At 40.3% G+C, this 21,974-nt stretch overlaps 1 protein-coding gene across 1 annotated transcript in view; it reads right to left on the bottom strand.

Moving 5' to 3' along the window:
* Positions 1–21,974, bottom strand: part of ASXL3 (ASXL transcriptional regulator 3) — a 151,616-nt gene that overhangs the window by 115,963 nt on the left and 13,679 nt on the right. The window contains exon 2 of the mRNA XM_065585458.1: positions 11,139–11,221. Coding sequence (XP_065441530.1) covers positions 11,139–11,221 — 83 coding nt within the window. The remainder of the gene's footprint in view (positions 1–11,138; positions 11,222–21,974) is intronic.

Here is a 21,974-nt window from a genome sequence, read left to right as displayed (position 1 = left end):
GAATCTGTTGTCTGTGAGAGTAGCTGGTATGCTAATCTCTCCCAGAGGGTTTTCTTTTACCTTTCTTTTCTTTAATTAAAAGCCTTTTTCTTAATACCTGATTGATTTTTCCTTGTTTTTAGATCCAAGGGGGTTGGATCTGGATCCACCAGGAGTTGGTGGGAGAAAGGAGGGGGGATGGTTAATTTCTCCTTGTTCTAAGATCCAAGGGGTTTGGATCTGTATTCACCAGGGAATTGGTGAAGAGTCTCGCAAGGCTACCTAGGGAAGGGAATTAGCACTTTGAGAGTGGAGGCAGCGGACCAGATCTAAGCTGGTAGTTAAGCTTAGAAGTTTCATGCAGGCCCCCACATTTGTACCCTAAAGTTCAGAGTGGGGAAGCAGCCTTGACAAAAACTATCAACTATATTACTGTATATACTCGCTCATAAGGCACCTTTTTTTAGTAAAAAAGGGAAGCACCAGAGAAGGGGGTCAGCTTATGAATGGGTATAGAGAGGGAGAGGTGGGACTCAGCCCCTCTCCCCAACAGAGGGAGCAAAGAGAGGCAGCAGGGCCAGAAGGGAAGAGGTGGGGCCAAAGTCTCTCTGCTTCTGGCCACGCTGCTCTCCCCACAGCCTCCGAAGCAGCTGCAGCTCCGGGGCTGGCAGGCTGCAGCTCTGCCCCGCCCCCCAGAGCAGGCTGTGGCCATGTTGCCCAGCCCGACGGAGCACGCTGCGGCCATGCCGCCCAGCCCGCTGGAACATGCTCCGGCCACGCTGCCCAGCCTACTGGAGCAGCTCCAGCCAGGCCAGAGACACCCTCCCCTGGCCCTCCCCAGATAAGGTGGTGGGAAGGGATGGAATGGGGAGAGTGTGGGGGTCCCGGGCTAGGGGTGGGGTCATGTAGGGGGTGGTCACAGGTGTTACTTCCCTGATCCCCAGTTTCTCCCCTCCCCCCCAAAAATTTCCCCATTAGTTGCTGTCCCGGCCCACCAGGGTAAGCAGCTGGTGCACCGGGACACTTTGTTTACTTAGATTTACCTCTGTGCCTGCAGACGCTGGAGGTAAACAAACCATCTCGGCCCACCAGTGGCTTATCCTCATGGCCCGGGAGCCAAAGTTTGCTGACCCTGAATTATAAGGTCGGCTTATGAACGGGTCATAAATTTTCAATTTTTACGTATCCATCTTGGGGGGGTCGGCTTATAAATGAACCAGCTTATGATCGAGTATATACGGTATATTATTAGTCATTTTCATTGTAACAATTGTTTACTCTCCCTCCCTCCATACTTAGAAAAAAGTAACTTCTGCAATATGGCACTAATACACAATGTGGATCCTAATTTGAGCTGTAACAATGGAGACTTGGACACATTCAAAGACAAAATGTATTTGCTTTACAGACCTTAAATGATGACATTACTAAACATGGATTAACTGTAAAATCTTCACACTTTCACTGTATGTGCTATAATTTCGCAGTATAACTACAATATAGCACATATTCCCTTTAAACAGGCTTCAGGCACTTAACACTCCTATCTAGCCCTTGGGGAAAAAACAGAATGGGTAAACAAAAACTGAAATAACTATATAAGTAAAATGAAAATATGTTTTCATTATAGCTAGGAAAGCAAGTGTCTCATACAGATTACATTCTCATTTTCGCGGTCTTCATAGTGAAGTACTTTCCAGTGTTATTTCTTGATTTAAAATAAACTATTTTATTGCTGACCCTTTAGAAAACCAAGCAACAGTATTTTGTATAACCACCTATCCAACTTTCATAGAAGTTATGTCACACATTGCTGTACCTAGACACATCAGACTATAGTATTACAGAGTTCACTAGGTGGAGAAATGAAGCACTGAACAACTTACAAACAAATATATTAATCTAAAAGAATAAAATTAATCACCTTATGTAAGAGAATCAACTGTCCTAAGGCCCCAGTTCACTAAAGCACATAAGCACATGCTTAAATTCTTTGATGATCGGCACCAATGTGCAGAAGGGGAAGCCTTAAAAAACACTGTAACTGATGTAAACTCTTGAAGATCTAAGGGAAGTGATGGAGTGACTAGATTGGTGTTTTTTATTCCTACAAATTAGTTATGAAATCTGAATATCTGTAGACACTCAGCTACTACATACAGTCGGTTTACAACAGGATACAAATTATATTATGGGGTGCCTGTATTTTATCCTCTTTATTTTATATATTTATACATATATGCACACACAGAGAAAGGTCTAGTGGATAGGGTACTGACTGAGAGTCACAAGACTAGGGCTCCATTCTCAGCTCTGCCAATAACCTGTTGTGTGATCTCGGGCAAGTCACTCCACCTGTCTCCATGCTTCTCTTGTCCCTCCACCCTATGCCTTGTCAATTTATATAGTAAGCTCTTCAGGATAGAAGCTGTTTCACACTATGTGTTTGTGCCCAGTACAATGGAGTCCCAATCCACTATTATAAATACAAATACGTAATGCTAATGGTCTTTTCAACTCTCTCCTAAATTTAACCCACATGATAATAAATCTGAACTTAAATTTATATCTGAGAGAAACATAAAATTGATACCAATTTGACTCATGGAAACAACTTATTTTCCTTAAAGCCCCTTGACAAAGCTTCCATGGTGCTCCAAAGTGGAGAGAAGCAGCGTTAAAATACACAAATTAGGGATAGTTTCTACATAAACGTGAACTAAAATAAAGCCATCAGTGGCTAAAATATAATACATTAAAATATGCCTAAAATGATGAATTTTAGAATTATCAGTCCAGAATAGTGTATCCAAGATTCAGAAATATTTACAAATAAAAACTGTAGTCTTTGAAACCTCCAATTCACCTGTCTGCAATGGAATACTAGGGATCTTATTGTTTAACATATATTGCTACAGCATCTAAAGACCACAACAATGTCAAAGTTCCATTGTGCCTGTGTACAAACATATCATCTATGCCTGTCTCTTCCCCCAAAGAGCTTACAGTGTAAAAAAGACAAGTAACAGGTATCTGAGACAAACAAGAGGGCCAGGAGGAAAGTGGTGGAGACAGAGTAGCAAATATAATATGACATGCACCATTCTTGGCTAGTCAGTGACAGTGATTGCAGCTGTCCACCTGCATTGCCATAATCAGGTTGCAGTCTGCTATATGCATTATTGAAGAGGTGAGTTTTGAGAAGGTACCTGAAGGAGGACCAGAGAGGGGATCTTTCTAGCAGTCTTTCATTGAAAGAATGGGTAGAAGTTGCTCAGACACAACTTCTCTCATCACTCCATAGCCAAAAACTGCATCTGTTGACGCATATGCAATAATTCAGACATACCAGGTAAAAAAATGCACACAAGCTTTATTTCTCTCTTCCACCAAAATGTCCCCTCTCTGTCCCAAAGACTGACTACACAAAGGCAGAATAGGTTCTGAGGTTGAAAAAAACAGTGTGCTCCTTCACCTGAATAGGCCTCCCAAATACAATCTAGCAGATTAGAAAAACAACAAGGAGTCTGGTGGCACCTTAAAGACTAATAGATTTATTTGGGCATAAGCTTTCGTGAGTAAAAACCTCACTTCTTCGGATGCATCCGAAGAAGTGAGGTTTTTACTCACGAAAGCTTATGCCCAAATAAATCTGTTAGTCTTTAAGGTGCCACCAGACTCCTTGTTGTTTTTGTAGATACAGACTAACACGGCTACCCCCTGATACTTAGCAGATTAGAGTTACCTTAGAAATTTTGGTCCCCATTCTTGGCTCTTCCCATAACAAGACAACCCAGAAGACCAAAAATCCTTCGTTGTTCCAAAGCTGAATTTTAAGGTTCTATAACAGTCAAAGGGCACATGCTGCATTCTTTTTTATTCTGAGTGGAAGAATAAAACTGGGCAATGATAGTATTTCTTGACCAAGAAGAAACCTTGAAACTACTGAAGAAAGGAAGAAAAGCCTCCCTATACCATGGAGAACCAGAAATAGGTTGGCAGTAAAGAGAACAGAGCTGCCAAGCTCGTTTACCCTATTTGCAGAAAAGCAGCAACTGGGAAAGGGTTTTTAAAGTCAGCAACCCCACAGACATAGAACTCAAAGGCTTAAAGAGAAACTGGTAGAAAGATTAAGGGATGTAGAAGCACTGGGTAAAATATCAAAAGCACCTACGTCACTTAGGAGCCTATATCCCAGTGACTGTAGATGAGACTTCAGCACTTTTTAAAATTTTATCCAAACAGGTTTAACAAAGACAGAAGGGATAAATGCCCACATGAGATAGAGCACTCAGAGCTGTGACCCAAATGGAGTCCCCTGAGATTCCAAAGAGTCCCTGAGGGCTACCAGTGCCTTCCTAAAAGCCCTATATTCAAGGAAATTGATGTACTTTTTTCCCCCCCTGAAAAGAATTACTTCTTCAGGCTCATTCTGAACTCAAAATAAGGCCTTTAGTGTCCATTGTCCCTATTACCAACCCAGGAGATCCACTTAACAGGTGACTTAATTAACTAACTGAATAGGGAGGCTTTCCACAAGGACAGGAGAATGAAAAGAGTCTTATATGTTTCTGATGCATTGATTCCAGAGAGGATCAGAAACTGCTGGAGAACCTGAAATCATAACCATACAAGACTGAGGCAATGTACCAGGATACTCAGTAGGTACAGCTTCGGTAGGACACAACAGCTGTTCTGGAATTGAAGCCAGAAAAAACGAAAAAAGAAGGACGGTCAGAGACACTACCTCCTGTGACAAGGTCTCGGTTTCAAGACATTTGGGGGTTGGAATGGACAGGTCCTTGTACACAAAACTGGTGCAGTGAAAAAAGATTCAGGATCCACTCCATTTGTTTCACCTTAGAAGCTAGGCGCTTAAAGAGTCTGGTGAGCATACTGTTTAGGTTAGGTGCTCTCCTTTGATGGCTCTTCTCAGGAAACAGATGAAGTCACGGGCTTACTTCCAGGCAACATACTGGTGTAATATTTCTACACAAATAGCATAAATCCTCTACCAGAAAATCTTGAGAATAATTACCGTCCTGCTCTGGCGCCTCCTCAGGCTCTGAAATCTCAATATCAGCAGCTAGGTGAGAAAAGGCTATTATCACCTTTGAGGATGAGAAGCAGAAAGGTTTGAGCCAGCATTGTTACCTATGACAAATCTCTTCTTAGTCTTCCCAAAGAAGATTATCATCACCAGAATCTATCTGATCCTATGTAGACAGCATGACCTTAGGCAGAGTAACAGCTGCACAAGAACGATAACCAGTGTACTTTTTGGAGAGGAGAGGGGGATCAGGGAGAAGGACTTTAACTGACATTTCCTGTAGTAACTAAGAGGGAAACCAACTCAAGAAGGAAAGAGAGGTAGGGTTAAGAATTCTACGGGTAAGTTACAAATGCAGTAAAAGTAGCAGAGTGAGCAAGATTTCTTACTTCTTCTAAAGCAGTGGTTCTCAACCTGTGGCTCGCAGGCTGCTTGCGGCCCAATCAGCACACAGCTGCAGCCCATGTAACATCCTCAGGGCCATACAGGGAGTATTGGATGAGGCCCACAATGGTAAATAGGTTGAGAACCACTGTTCTAAACTAATAATAATAGTAAAACTAATAGGTCAGTCACAGTTACTTGAAGATACTCAGGTCAAACATTCCTTAACAGCAAGAAGGGTAAGGAATTATCTTGCCCCAGAGTTCAGAATCCTGAGTGTGACAGAGGAGAAGGGCAAAGAGATACAGGACCTGTGGGTTAAAGTTGCATTCCAAAAGTTAAACATTTCTTGCCCCCCTTTTCTTGGTTTATTGCCCTTTTAACAAATAAATAACAAATAAGAACAGGAGATGGAGTATCTGTGATTCATAATGTTCCAATCTTTTATTTGGGAAACTTTTGTTCACTACCTGTCCTAAATATAATTCAGACATATTTGAAGCTTGTACTTTTAGCACATATATCTCATGACTATGGAATGAGTTGCCTTTTCATTTTTGGGAAGCCAAACTGGTTTCCATTTTTCAACAAAAATGAAAATATACTTATTTGATGTTTCATATTTATGTAAAGTGCCTAGAGCATTCTATAAGGAATCCTGTATGTATTGCAGGAGTTAAAAAAAAAATTCACTTGCCCTTGGCCAGTAGGTAAGTACTCCACGTTGAGTATGGGAGCCTAAGCCATCAATTTTGGCAGAATTTAAACTTTCACTTGAAGAAAAAGCTTCTAGGCCTTTCAAATGTCAATCTAATGTAAACCAGCATAGTGTTGTATTCTTGAGTCTGCAGACAGTGAGGTCCACTGCCTCTGCTGCTGTTCGTAGCTTCCTCAAACAGCAGCAGAGTGAATTTATGTGGCTCTAGCTCAGTTTCCCTACTGTTGTTCTGAACCCTGTAAGCAGCAGTGAAGCTGTCACAAATCATGTCAATTTGATGATGCTGCCTAGGAAACCTGTAAGCAGCAAAAGCTGGCGTGGAGTTATTCCCAGAAGACCCCCCACCCACACCTGTCCACCTGCCAAAAAACATGTCAAGGCAACAGGAGGGGTACAGTAGCCAAGAGTTGTCTCCTCTCACATCAGCCAGGAGCTTCTGGAAGTGCCAAAAATCCAACCAATAGCTACCAGGGTTATGGAGCATCATACATATCAGACAATTACTATCCTGAGACTAATAAAAGAGAACAAGCACTGAAAAGTAGCTCAGGATCAGTACCCACTGTAAAAATCCCAACACCTACTCCCTCTCCCATCAGCTGGGGATAGTGGCGGGGCTGAATTGTTCATCAGGCCGTTCCCCTTGAACATCACTAGTGGTATACCCCGCCTCATCTTTCATCTATCACTTCATATCTGGCTAGTAGGTTTCTGGTAATTATTTCAATCCCTTTGACGTTTCTTTAATAATTAAATTGCCTGCTGTTGGCAAGTGAGTTAATTCTTTTCAGAATCCTTTTTTACCATCTTACACTCACGCAAATTACCATTATAATTCTTTTTAACTGGAAATAATCAGAAGAGGTTCTGCACAAAGATTTCTCACAAGTCCTTCCCTACTACACTATATCGCTTGGACTCTAAACTAGCATGCAGCAAAACTGTATAAACTAGAAAACATGGAAGCCAAACAACTTTTGACAAAGTTGACTTGTAAACGGAAGTTATCACTGTGAATGGCTGCCAGAACGTTAATTTTGTTCAGTCTTTCTAACTGCCTGATAAATTCTCACATAGAAGAAACCTACAGAAACGTAACAGGTCCTTATCACCATGAGCACATATTTTTAATCACACCTGGACATTTGCAACTTTACAAGATGTGAAATTGATGTTTCCTACCATGTAATTTTTATAGTGATTCTGACATCTCTCAAAATCAAACATCTACCCTTAAAATCATTATGGATTTTATCCCATTTTTAAAAAATATTAGAACACAAGTGTTTGTTTTAATTAAACCATATATCTTTCTCAGTATCCCCTCTTGACTTAGCCTGTTATAAGAAACATTATAGCAAATACAGGAAATAAAATTAACTAAAATCTCCAATTACATACACACATTTAATTTGTTTTTATGAGGAAAACAGTAGGTTGGAAAGCTATGGAAGTTGGTAATGGAGCAGGAAGTCTCTCTCAATCACCAATTCAAATTTGGCTCATGTCAGTACTATCCAAAAATTGTTATCATTAAACCACTGCTTAGTGGCCTACGTGAAATAATTTGGTGTTCCCAATCCAGTTAAAAGTGGCCAGGAGGCACAATTGACACCTTCATTTGTAATCTCAGCAGAGAGGCCAGTGTTTAAACAGGCACATAGCTAAACTACCCTGTCTCCAAGAAAAGCAATTATTTCAGAATAAGGTTGAGGTACAATGAAAGGTAAACTTGAAGTTTGCACTATTGTTGCATGCATTACACCTGCTCTGTAGATAAAAGACTACAGTCTCAAGGGATATCAGTTTGCTAACACTTACATTTAGAGACACAAATAATTTCTTTTCATTAGTTAAGAAAAATGTCAAGCTTTTAGGCCCCAAAATTGTTTACCTTAAAAGTTGGTTTTCCTTCCAGGTACAGAGAGGAGGATTGGCCAGATGATGATCTTTTTACAAGTGATTGTCGCAGCAGGAAAGATATTTAAAAAACAAAACAAAAACAAAACTGAAACATGCATCTCAAACATGATATAAATCTGTGCAAGTGTACTCTCCAGCACAGCTTATGACCATAGTTTTGTTTGTTTTTCCCTTGAGGTGCACCTGGATATGTGGTAGTGTTTTTGTTTTTTAAATTTTCTCCCTGCTGGACTTAATTTGGGTAGAAAAACAACCAAACTGTTGGGGAATTCCACATCTTTATAACATCAAAGAGAAATAAATGTAAGGGCCTAAAAGGCAGACAGAGTCCTCCTAAAGATTGGCCGCTAATGGCAACAATAAAAATGTCAAAACTTAAAAGTTATTAATTCTGAGTTGCTAATACAGCAAGAAATTTTAGATTAGTTACTTTTGCAATATACATGCAAAATGACTGAACTGAGCAGTCCTTTTGTTCACTATACACTGGAAAGGCTGGAAAAGAATTCTAGGAGAACTTCACCCAGAATTGCTACAGGTTTGCTGATAAACATATCAGTTTAAGGAAGAGGGAATAGGATACATAACCCTTCACTGCTGGTTCAAATCCAGTCCAGTTGAAAGAAAGTCATCAAAGAATGAAGGCTGTTCAGTGGTCCAAGACACTTTGGTGGTCTCATTCCAGCTTTTTTTTTTTTTCCGGGGGGTACAGGTTGACTACTCATCACAAAATCCACCACTACTTGTAAGTCTCAGTAGATAGCAGTATGGAGACTAAATTGAGATACTTGTGAGCCATAGAGATGGTCCCCTGCAGATTACAGTTAAAGTAGCATGGCTAAATAGGATAAGTTTGCAGAGCCTGCTGCTCTGTAGAGGAATTTAACCACCAACATTCTCAGTCAAAAATCTTTCATGAGCACTTAATTTCAACTATTTTCAATGCAGTAGAAAACACTTAATCCAAACTTTGTTTAAATTTAAACTCGATTCTAAAAAAAAAAAAAAAAAAGTCACAATTTCCAGACAACTGCAACAATCATAATTTTTAGGCTCCTCAATTTGGGGCTCAGTTAAAGAATAGACAATATAGAGATTTGTCCTGCCTTTAATAGTAGGAATGCTCATCACTACACATGACATTCCATATAGTTAGTTACTACTAATTACCCAAACGTGTGCTGTATTCATTTTACAGCATATACATACTGAACCACAATATAAATCATACAGAATAAATAAATAAAAATAAATTAATGGAGATATCCCATCTCCTAGAACTGGAAGGGACCTTGAAAGGTCATTGAGTCCAGCCCCCTGCCTTCACTAGCAGGACCAAGTACTGATTTTGCCCCAGATCCTTAAGTGGCCCGCTCAAGGATTGAACTCACAACCCTGGGTTTAGCAGGCCAATGCTCAAACCACTGAGCTATCCCTCCCCCCACTTGTTGATCCTTTTCTTGCCTGTCACTCTGAGTTCATGCATTACTACAAGGCTGATTTTCTGTTTAGTAGGTTCTTCTTCCTGTTGTATGATTTATTTATATTTACTGTCAAAAGAAGTATTTTTGTTTTCTGTATTTTAAGTATATTAAAGAGCTAGCTTCACCCCTACCCAGTCTCTGTACACGGCTTCCTCTTTAATACACCATGATGGGGAAAAAGCCCTCTAAGAATTATGAAGAGGTGTTGTTGTTATTATAACAAGAATTATTAGAATAGAATTGTAAACCAAAGTGCAGTAGCATCACATCATAAGACTAAAAAGAACAATCAGTAGCTCATTCGTTGCTGTGGAGTATCTTAATATACAATTTTCAAGTGATTTCTTTTGAGAGACTTTTTTGTTGTTTGCATATCCTTGTGGCACAGAGCTTAAGCTCAGACATTTATTTTCTAAGGCTCTCTCCTTCTTCCTTGGCACTGGCACAAACATTTTAAATGATTTCTGAACAGCAACTACATTTGCAGAGCTTTAGAGGGCAAATTCGGCTTCCACTTACATATAATACTATCCCTGCTGCTGTTCATTCCACCAACACACAGTTATTAGGTCTTACAACATGCTCGTATCTAGTTTACCAGTAAGCTGCATGGTTATATACTGTGCAAGACTCTGCACTGCATTATTCCTTCTGTTTCTTAGAAAATGTTTCTGAATGACAAGAAACATAACACAGTACCTAGGGAAGATTATTTTGAGTAAACAGTATAAATTCAGAAATAACAGATATAATGCATTACTATTCTACTAGACTAGTTGTCTTTAAAAGCTCACTTGCCCTACACTTTAGGCGCCACAGTAAAAGGATACAATTAAAATAGAAGCAAATGCGTACCTTATTTTGCTGCCGTAGGTCAACACCTACTGACACAGTATCTTTGAAGAGAAATTCCCTGTGAGCAGTCATCCCTCAACACCAGTCATAGAAGAAGAAAATGCACCCTGTATTTGAGCATCATTATTACTTTCCTCCCCAAACTAATCTCTCCTTTCCTGTTAGAGTAATCTGTCATTTTGTCTTCATGTCCAAATCCCAGTTATAGCTTAGATCACCTCACAGTTGTGATTCAGGAATAAGGAGCTGTATGTCCATCTGAAGCAGAATGCATTGAGCTCGATCCAAAGCCCACTGGAGCCAATGGAGAGACTGCTACTGACTTTGTTGGGTTTTGGATCGAACCCCATTACCCCAACCTACTCATCCTCCAGGGGTTTATCCATTGCAATCCATTTCTGCATCCAAATCACTTTGCAATAAATTGAGTCACGTGATTATTTAAGAAACCTAAAAAAAACAAACAGGTGAGGTAATCTCTTTTATTGGCCCAACTTCTGTTGGTGAAAGAGATGAGTAGGTCCAATAAAAAAATATTACCTCACCCAACCTGTCTCACTATTATCCTGGGACCAACACACAGCTACAACACTGAAAACTAAAAAAGTGAGATAAGTTTGCCATGCGCTGACATTCCGATTTAGCCAGTGCATATTACTTTAGGAATGGCTTACAGTCCTCACTACTACTAGATTTCATTGTTTTCAAAGAAATTGTAAGAAATATTGAACATATAAATACTGACCTTGTTTCTTTTAATCCTTCTTTCTGAATGACTTCCAGTATTTGTTTTGCAGTCATTGGTGAGTTGGGGTGTTTTTCCAATGCCTAAAAAGAAATGATATATATGTGTAAATAAGATACAATAATTCTGTGAATTTGAAAGGTTATGTGTTCATGCACTTTTTTCCTAATTATTTTTGGAAGGGGGATTGCAGTGTTGAGACTGGAGTCCTCCATCTGTTGGAAGGCCAGATATAGTCCAGGACACTGCAGAAAAAGTGAGATTTACTTGCTGCTTGTGTGCATCATCTGCTGAAATGCATGGGAATATTCTTCCAAAGATACAAAGTAAACTAAAAAGAGTTAAAATATGAAACCTATTTGAGGAGACCAATACGGCAGTACAGTTTCTCTGAGGCAGGGGGGAAAAAAGAGCACGAGAGATTGCTAGTTTTTGCTCACTACTTTAAAAACAGTATGAGGTCACTGAAGTACTGTGCTTACATTTTATGATGACCTCAGAAACAAAAAAGGTTAAAAACTTCTGTTTGCAAAGGAGGAGCCACTGTCAGAAGTGACATGATAGGTTTCAAATTTTAAATGCTTTTTGTTTTTAAAAAGATGAAAAATTAAGTGGTCAAAACAGTCACAGAAGCACACAAGATGCTACATGACTCACTCAAATGCAGTATGCTTTCCAGTTCAGCTCAGTTTTCCACTCCTTTTCCAGCCTTTTCCAATTGAGCCCAAATTAATCCACTCCTCATCCCAATTCAGACCAATTGGCATGGAATTTTCTAGTTTGTCATTTGCTTTTTGTCCCTTTTCAGTTTTAGCCAGTTAACTCTTTCTGCCATTCTTTTGCTCATGTAAGGTGCCAGATTGACAGCCCTGGAAACTGAAATCCTTTATCAACAGAAAAGGTACAGCACAGGCAATGGCAATGCAAGCTTCCCCACAGTGTCTTTCCAACATGACTCAGTAACAACTTGCACTTCCACCTCTGGCAAATGAGAAATGAGTTTGGTCTCCATGCTCATTCAATCCTTTGCCTCTCTTGACTAGTTACCAATTAATGCCAATTGTGATGGTAGCTACTGTAACGTGGACACCTGTCCACTAGGAACTAGAGACATACCACCAAAACATATCACATAAGTCACCGAAGACTGGATGGTGAATATTTTCCATCACTACTAACCAGGGCTGTAATTCAAGCAGGTGACCTAGAGGAGCCAAAGCCTCCATACCCTCTACCAATCCCTTGAGCTCCCCAGGCCCCTCCTGCCATTTTACAGTTCTGGTAGCTTCCTGTTCTCCCCTTTCCAATTCAGAACATTATTTACCAAACCCCTTGCCCCATATTGTTTTCCATGTCAGACAAGCTTATTCTTTACCTTTTAATTCTACAAAAGAAAAATGCAGAAATGAGGGCTGCACTAGAAAGGTTTGGGAGCTGAACTGAGCTTATAACAACGTGTATGTAAATAGGAAAGATTACACATGGAACTTGCAGGAAAGGAAAATGGAATGGTGACCTGAAAGGGGGAAAAATAGGGAGGAAAGTAATTAAAAGAGGCAAAGGGATCAGCGGAGAGCTCGGAAAGAGATTATTACAAGGGAGAGGAGAGGAACTATAGACAAAACAGGAAGTAGTAGCAATAGGACAGTCTAATTCACTGGAAAGAGGACAATGTGAGTGAAGATTAAGACTAGAATGATGGCGGTTAACAACATCAAGAGGCAAAAAAGGAAAACATAACCTTTGGAGTAAGGAACAGAGGAGTATTAACAGAAAAGGATGAAGTAAAATGAATATGCAGTAAAATGGAGGGGGAAAAGGGAAACTGAACTGAACTGGGAACACTCCAGAGGGCAAACTGGGTAAAACTGGAAAGGGCAGAAGAGGAAACTACACTGTACTGGACATGGCTATGAAGGAAACTGGGTGCACTTGAAAGTGGGGTTACTCACTGTGGAGGATTCCCTGTTTCTCTTCCTGAGTACAGGCCCCTCAGCACACCTGGGCAGCTCCTCCCTGCAATTGAGAAAATTTGGGTAGCCCTGTCCCCTTCTCTATGACATCACATCCTACTCTATAAAGGAAGTAAAAGTGCCAAGTATTACAGTGTGAATTTGATGACAGTGGGAAGGAAACAACAAAGCTACGCAAAACATCAGAAATCACCCTGTCTGGGGAAGTGGGAGAAGGGAGGGCAGTATGTGCTGAGGAAGCTGCACTGAACGGATTGTGGAAACAATAGCCAGACACATGGATACAGAAGATCATCTTCACAAAACAAAACAAAACAAAAAAAGGAACTGACAAAGCAATATGTATAACACTACAGAGATTTTAATCAACCTCACAAGACACCTTTTAAATACCACAGTATGAAGCAAATACATTCTGGATATAACGACATACTAAAATGGAGAATATGTTAGAAAGGCTGAATGTGCTGGAATGAACAATTGCCCATTGTGTGAAATGGTTTAATCACTGGATGCACAGTGTGGGCTGTGGTTTCATATATCCTGACAAGTGTAATTGTATTCATCTAGCCATTTAGAACAGATATATATTATATGCGTGTGTACACACACACACACACACACACACCACAAAAGTTACCTTAAGTGAAGAGCAAACATTTCCTGATTTAGAATACTACTGAATGAGAAGTCAGAATGTCTGGGTTTTTTCATAACTATTAAGAAGACTATTTTAGCTAAATACAGTAACTAGGCTGTATTTCTTGTGTAAGGAAAAAAAAACTAAACAGGCTCAATTTAAAGTAGCTTATTATTTGAAGAAAGTAAAAGTGATTAGTTGAAAAAACAGTTCAATGAAGGATTATGATTTCCCCCACCTACCTATGGAAAACAGGATGAGGTGACAGTACAGAACACCACACATACAGCAATATTATCAAGAAGCTTGTGAGCTAACAAACAGACTGAACTTATACATGCACCAATAATGCATACCTCCACGGCACACCCCCCACCCCGCAAAAAAATTGTATTTCCATGATTTTTCACAATAATGCTAAAGATTAAAACTGAACTAGTAATTGTCCACTAAGACATGTAAAATAATGAAAGAGAATAACTTAATGCAGTTATGAACACCTTGGTAAGACAAGGTAATGAAGGGCAAGGGAGGAAGCCTTACCTGTTTTAAATCTTTCTCCTATTTACCAACCCCATTCTCCAACATTCATATCCTCTGAATGGGAATTTACTTAGACCTGGGCAATGACTGGTAATGCTGTGATTATAGTTAATAGTTAGGACCCCAGCGCAAGTCAAATTACAGTAATTTAAAATAGGAGTCTTCCTGTCCCTAGTTCTTTGGGATATGTCCCAACATATTTTCTTAAGCGTGGGGAAGAAAGGGAATGATTTGCACTGTATCCTTGAGGATCCTACATTTATTCTTCCACATTAGGCATAACTAGCAGTGAAATTCACCATCTAAGCAGGACTAAGAACAGTGGTGGGCAACCTGCAGCCCACGGGCTGCGAGACAGTTTGTTTACATTGACCGTCCGCAGGCACAGTTGCCCGCAGCTCCAAAGTGGCCTCAGTTCACTGTTCCCAGCCAATGGGAGCTGCGGGAAGTGGGGCGGGCCATAGGGACGCGTGGGCCTCAGGGACGTGCTGGCCACCGCTTCTTGCAGCTCCCATTGGCAAGGAATGGCAAACGGCGGCCACTGGGAGCTGCGGGCAGCCATGCCTGTGGATAGTCAAAACTCTCGCGGCCTGCCAGCAGATTACCCTGACAGGCCACATGCGGCCCGCAGGTTGCCCACCCCTTACTAAGAAGATCCTTAAGAGAGCTGAGGGTTCAGTACAGAGATCACCAAGATACTTGAGTAGTTCCCCCATACCCTGCTGATGTGGAGAGTGAAGAGACCAGGACTCTGAACCAAAGCCAGGTTCTATCACATGGCACTTCTGAGAGCTACTAGTAGAAAACAGACCTATTAATAAACATTAATGATCCAGGAGACAAATGGGCACTTTTGAATTTTTTCCCCGTGGGTGCTCCAGTCCCAGAGCACCTATGCTCCTGTATACTATTGACCAACAGCCAGAGCACCCACACGCTAAACCCAACAACCAAATTTAGACTAAAGTATCACAGCCCACAGGAGATTAAACTATTATGTGCCACAGGCACAGAATAGGAGGGATAACGGTGCACCAATACTTGAGGCTGCTGCAATGGCAGGGAATTAAGTTTGAGATACCTACATGATCCTAGCAAGCAAACCTCCCTACTAGCTCTTCTTTGCGCCTGTTCCAGTTTGAATTAGTCTTTCTTGAACAACAGTGAACAGAATCTGTACACAATATTCCAAATGAGGTCTTATCACTGCCTTGCACAATGTCTTTAATACTTCTCTATCTCTACTGGAAATACCTTGCCTGATATATCCTAGGATCGTATTTGCATTTTTTTGCATTACATTGGTGACTCTCGGACATCCTGTGCTTGACCACACACCCAGGTCTCTCTCCTTCTGTCAATTCCAACTCATGAACCTCCATCTTATAGCAGAAATTCTTATTATTAGACCCTAAGTGCCTGACCCTTCAATTTGTAGTATTAAATTTCATTCCATTTCTGTTACTCAGTCTTCAGGATCATCTAGTTCTTCCTGTATAAAGCTCCTATCCTTCTCTGTATTAACAATGCCTCCCAACTTTGTACCATTATAATCTGCTTGGCAGTAATGAAACCAGGAGATAACCTCTGTATGTAATGTATCACCAGGTTTTTTTTAAATATATGTGTAAAATTGCCCTTCAATGCACAGAATCAAATCTACTCAACTGTTTGCAATTCAGCTATTACCGAGCAACACAGAAAAAACAGACAGTGGTGCAAACTACAGTTTTAGGAATCACAGAACTCAAGAATGTTATTCTCCTGTGGCAAGTAGGAAGCTTTCGCAGACAAGTACCATCCACTCCTAAAGATTCTAGCCATTATGTTTGCAGAAAAAAAGATTTCTTAATATGAAACCAATGTAAACCGATACAGTGCTGTCTTCCTTCCTAAACCAGCAGACAAGGCTGCTCCCACGGCTCTGCTGCTGCTCATAGCTTTGCCAAGCTTTCCACTGATACATCCAGATCCTTGTGAACAGCAGCTAAACTGAAAAGAATCAGGTGCATTTCATTGCTGCTGCTTGGCAAAGCTACAGTCCAAGCAACCACAACGACACTAGAGCAACACACTAGGAAAAACCACCCAAAAACCCCAAACACCACAGGCTGGGAGAGAGGTAGAAGTGATACTACTTAGCCCTTTTTCTAAGCAGACAAAAAACTGGGGGAAGGCCTGGATAGCACAGACAGGCCCATGCATGCAGCCAAGAGGCACTGGGATGGATGGGGAGAGCAGAATGAATATTTCTTTCTTCCTTCCAGTAGACAGAGAACATTCAAGTTTTTAGACACCTATTAGCTAGCTAATTAATAGAAAGACGGAATCCCATGCAAGGGTACAGAGATAGCATCCTCATAAAAATCCCAGCCTGCTCCTTCTCAGCTGTTTGCTCAGAGGCCGAGGTGGTGGGGGAGGGAGAGAAAGGCCCCACACAAATCTTTCGTTTTTGGTCAGCAGATTTAGCCTTCTGGCTATCAGGTTTCTGCTAAAACATCAAAGCCTTCTGTTGTGAGGGGAGAGACTGATGGGTAAATCCATCAGAAGAGAGATTTTGGGAAGTATTTTGGGCTGGGATTGAGAATGGGAGAAGCAAGGAGAGACAGACAAAGGGGAAGAAGTAGGGGACACAATATGTGAAAAAAAGAATGTAAGAGTGAAGGGTAAAAGGAGGAAAAGATGAATGAAGACAACAAAGGAAGGTACACCACGAATACTGCAGCAGTTCTCAAACTGTGGTTCACGGAGCACTTGCTTGCTGGTGGTCTACAGATAGCTGGCTAGTCACATGATGCTAGCTCTCTTCATTTCCAGCTGCTAAACTGCATTAAAAGACACTAAAAATATGTTAATAACTTTCCTAATATTACTTTTCCATATGAGCAATTATAGTTGCCATAGGGATGTTATACAATTGTGAATGGGAGGGGAAGTGTCCCCGAGAGATTTTTTTTCTTTTTTTCTTAAGGATGTGGTCTATACTGTGAAAAAAATTGAGAACTCCTGTATAATAGGAAAGAAATGAAAAGTAGAATGAGGCCAGGAAGAGTATGAAGATGTAATAAAAGCAAAGTCAGATAGAGATATAAATAGTAGATAATATTTTCACCCCTCAGCTCACAGAGAGCCGAGAAGCGAAAGGTTTTCCTAGTATATCAAACACAAAGTTTAACAACTGATTGGTACATTGCACATATATATCATGATCCACATTGGCTCCCTATTGGTTTCTAGGTGGAATTAATGGTATTGACCTATAAAGACCTAGTGGCTTAGGATACGCCACCGTAAAAGTTCAGACAGCCAACACCATAGTCGGCAGAGACACATGAGTTGCAATCCCTTCTGTTGCCCTGGGGGGAAACAGCTGGCAGATAGTTTTCTGTCAGCATATCAACTTTGGAATTTACTCCCCTTCTTGGTCTGAAACTGCCCCAATATTCTGACCTTCAGGCCATGGAAGGCCTGTCCAATTCCTTAGGCATTTGATGAAGGCGGAGAGAGAGAATGGAGCTCTCCAGTAGGATGGATGATTTCTCTGTTCTACTGCTTTGCTTGGCTGGTTTAATGTTTGTTTTGGGACTGGGATAAGTGGATCAGTTTTGAGTATGCGGTTTTTTCTATAATGCCATATTTTAACTGATGTAATGGCAGCTAGGGCTCTTTGAAAAATCAAAATAAATGGCATACTTGCATTTAGAATTCAAAATAAATAAATGTCACAATTAAATACAATATACAATAGAACAGCACAACTGTTTTATTCCTTTAAATTGCAGAGGCTGTGGCAAGTAAAATTTTGTCATGATGAGTAAAATCAACCCTCAGGCTAGGAGGTAGAAGGTAAATTTCCCATTTTATTACTTAGTAAGACAAGCTAAGTATCTAAATGACTAAGATCCTGAACCTGCATTGGGATCAGTTACCACAGACCCCGGCACATCCCACTGACTATAACAGAATTTTGCATAGGCAGAGGGTTCATGCTACCAGATTGCTTTGCAAGATCAGGGTCAAAGGCAAATATCTTGACAAGAAACACTGAATTTTGTTTCCATTTCTACTATAGCATGAGCTCTATTATTATTAGCAATCAGAGAGTCTCCTTTAGCTCAAGTGACAGAGGGCTACGAGTTTAGAATATTAGGATGGGAGTTCTAGTCTGTGACATATGCATGCGGTTAGCTGACAAACATGGGTTCTATGCAGTTTGTGGCTATGAATCATTACATTGAGATGCAACTCCGCTGTGGAGAGAGCAAAGAGAAAAAGGTAGCCCTCCCACCCCACCACCATATCAGAGATTGGTTAAAAACTGCCCTGAATTCGTGGCCATGATCCTTAACTGCATCCATAAGGGAGGTGAATGCCTCTTTGGCCCATACACCCTGTACAAGGGAGAAAGCGATCATGCTTAGATGATTGAGACTGTTCCTTTCCACCCCAAAAGTTTGTGTCCTGCATCAGCTTGCCTGTATTTTATGCTGTAGATAACAGAGGGGAAACAATATAAAGAAACACTATGAACAAATAGGATCAGAACAGCTATACTGAGTCAGACCAAAGGTCCATCTAGCCCAGTATCCGGTCTTCTGACCATGGCCAATTCCAGGTGCCCCAGAGGGAATGAACAGAACAGATAATCATCAAGTGATCCATCCCCTGTCGCCCGTTTGCAGCTTCTGGCAAACAGAGGCTAGGGACACCATCCCTGCCCATCCTGGCTAATAGCATTGATGGACCTATCCTCCATGAACTTATCTGGTTCTTTTTTGAACCCTGTTATAGTCTTGGCCTTCTCAAAATCCTCTGGCAAGGAGTTCCATAGGCTGACTATGCGTTGTGTGAAGACATACTTCCTTTTGTTTGTTTTAAACCTGCTGCCTATTATTTTTATTTGGTGACCCCTAATACGTGTGTTATGAGAAGTCGTAAACAACACTTCCTTATTTACTTTCTCCACACCAGTCATGAATTTATAGACCTCTATCATATCCTTTGTCGTCTCTTTTCCAAGCTGAAAAGTCCCAGTCTCATTAATCGCCATTCCATACCCCAATCATTTTTGTTGTCCTTTTCTGAACCTTTTCTAATTCTAATATCTTTTTTGAGATGGGGCAGACCACATCTGCACGCAGTATTCAAGATGTGGGCATATCATGGATTTATATAGCGGCAATATGATATTTTCTGTCTTATTGTTTATCCCTTTCTTAATGATTCCCAACATTCTGTTCGCTTTTTTGACTGCTGCTGCACATTGAGTGGATGTTTTCAGAGAACTATCCACAATGACTCCAAGATCTCTTTCTTGAGCTAATTTAGACCCCATCGTTTTATATGTATAGTTGGGATTATGTTTTCCAGTGTGCATTACTTTGCATTTATCAACACTGAATTTCATCTGCCGTTTTGTTGCCCAGTCACCCAGTTTTCTGAGATCCTTTTGTAGCTCTTCGCAGGCTGCTTGGGACTTAACACTGATTGCTATGTAAGTGATGGAGAGAAAAACAGCACGGAAAAGCCTGAATATATTCACTTTTTGTGTATGTTATATCACTAACACAAGCTAATATAGATCTTTTTTCAGACACTAAAAGGTCTGCTATACTACTGATGTTTCAACATGGTCAGAATCAAAACATGTGAAGAGGAAGTCTTCCGAAATCATGTCGCTGTGTGTGCGCGCGCACGCACACAAGTGTGTGTTTTTAAAAGCTTCCATCACTTACTTTCCTCAGGCAAATGTAATGTTTAAGGAGTACTTCCAAAGTGAGTAACAGAATTCCTACTGGCTACTCTCTAAATGTACCAGATTTAACAAGAGGAGACAGTTATGCCAATTTTCTTTCCACTCCTCTCCTACAAGGAGTTATCTTGTTAGACGGTGTCCTACAGATACAGACCTAAGGTTTCAGAGAGAAAAAATACTAAACTATAACATATAGGATTAAGAATAAAATATGTTTAGGGGTATATACTGCAGCTAAATACATACTTCCTATCAGCTTTTAAAATACTTTTTCTAGATCAGGGTTATCCATAAAATTAATAAAACAAGCAGATTTTGTGTTGTGACTGATATGGGTATATTGTGAGGAATGAATACAATTAAGCATTTATAGTGCTCTAGTCACTATAGTCACTCTGGGCTATAAACAAGGTTTTATTTACAAATAACAGGATTGTTACATTATACCACATCTAACAATAATATAGAAAGAGATACTGTGTGACCCTTAAAAAAAAAAAAAAATCACGTAGACTCAGTTCTCTCATCTGTAAAACAGATATAATATTTATCCTCACTGTACAGCATTTTGATGCTTGGATGAAAAGTTTATTTACATACTCTCCGTCTTTGTAAAGAGATTCCTTATCCTTGCAAGACTCGGTGTTTTCTCTCTTCCTCTCCCATCATCGGCTATACAGCACAGTTCCCTGTACTGCTGCCTGTTAGCTAACATGAAAAGAAGGGGAGCCAAATTGTGTTGTTACTGATGTAGAGAATGAACCTTTGTTCGTACTTTGGTAGGTTTTATCCTTATAAGGATGGCCAAAGTGTGTGTGCCTGGAGGGTGGATGGGCTGGGGTGCAACACAGAAGGTCAGGACAAGGAAAACTAAAACCAGGAGGGAAGAAGTGACTTTTCCCCCGCTAAAAAAATAAAGCATCTGAATTCCCCAACCCCATCAGGAAAATCCCTCCAAAGAAAAGTGAAATGAAAGCCATCATCTTGTTTTATTCAGGGGGGAATTATTCAATTTTTGAGGGAGCTGCTATTACAAATGAAAGGGATTTGGGGGGTTTTCAAGCTTACAGAATGTTCAAAACTGACTTGAAATCAATTTGAAATGTGACATCATATCCCTATATGTAGTCAATTCACTGGCACAATCAAATTCTAGTACTTCAAATGCTCCAAAAGTAGACAGGAAAGTCACATTTTTGAATTAGAGAAATATAGCCTTCTCGCGCCACATATATAGAGAGAATTCTTTTGTTAGCTGCCAGTGGGATTTTGCTATCTTTGTTAAATATAAAATGGTTAGTGTCATAACAATGATCAGCCATCATTTTATGACATTTATCTTCATGAGTGAGGAAAGGAAGGGCTACTGTGAATTATTCCACCTCTCCTCATGAGATGATTAAAGTCTTAAGAGATTAGTCATCAATACCAGCTGTATATAAAATAAAATACATGACGGTGTGGAATGCTATGAAGTTTTAATTGCCATGAGTTGGGGAACACCACCTTACTCACAGATGTTACAGCTGCCAGTTACTCATGCAAGGTTCTCAAGCAAGGGAGAATCAGTACTTGGTATCACACCAAACCATGCATATTTTGTTTGCGTCACATATCTTGTTCATTTTTAATTCTAATCTTCATACTGTCTTCCCCCACCCGGCTTTAAAGTATATTAGCTGTAACAGAAACGGGTTCTATTTGGGTGGAACCTAGTGATGTTTGTATAAAGTCTGGCAAATAATGTATTGTTTCAAACCCATATGAACAAGAGTTTGGCAAGGTACCGACAGATCAGATAGAACACATGATGGGGTGTCTATATGACAGGGAGATGCCCTAAAGGTTTTATTGGGAAGACCTGCATGATAATTTATAGCTTTTCTATTTGAGGACAATCTGACTTAGCGTTGCCAATTTTGGCT

Source organism: Chrysemys picta, chromosome 2, assembly GCF_011386835.1.
Source record: "Chrysemys picta bellii isolate R12L10 chromosome 2, ASM1138683v2, whole genome shotgun sequence".
NCBI classification, from domain to species: Eukaryota; Metazoa; Chordata; order Testudines; family Emydidae; genus Chrysemys; species Chrysemys picta.
The sequence above is the reverse complement of the archived record's forward strand: the minus strand, read 5'-3'. Positions and strand labels throughout refer to the sequence as shown.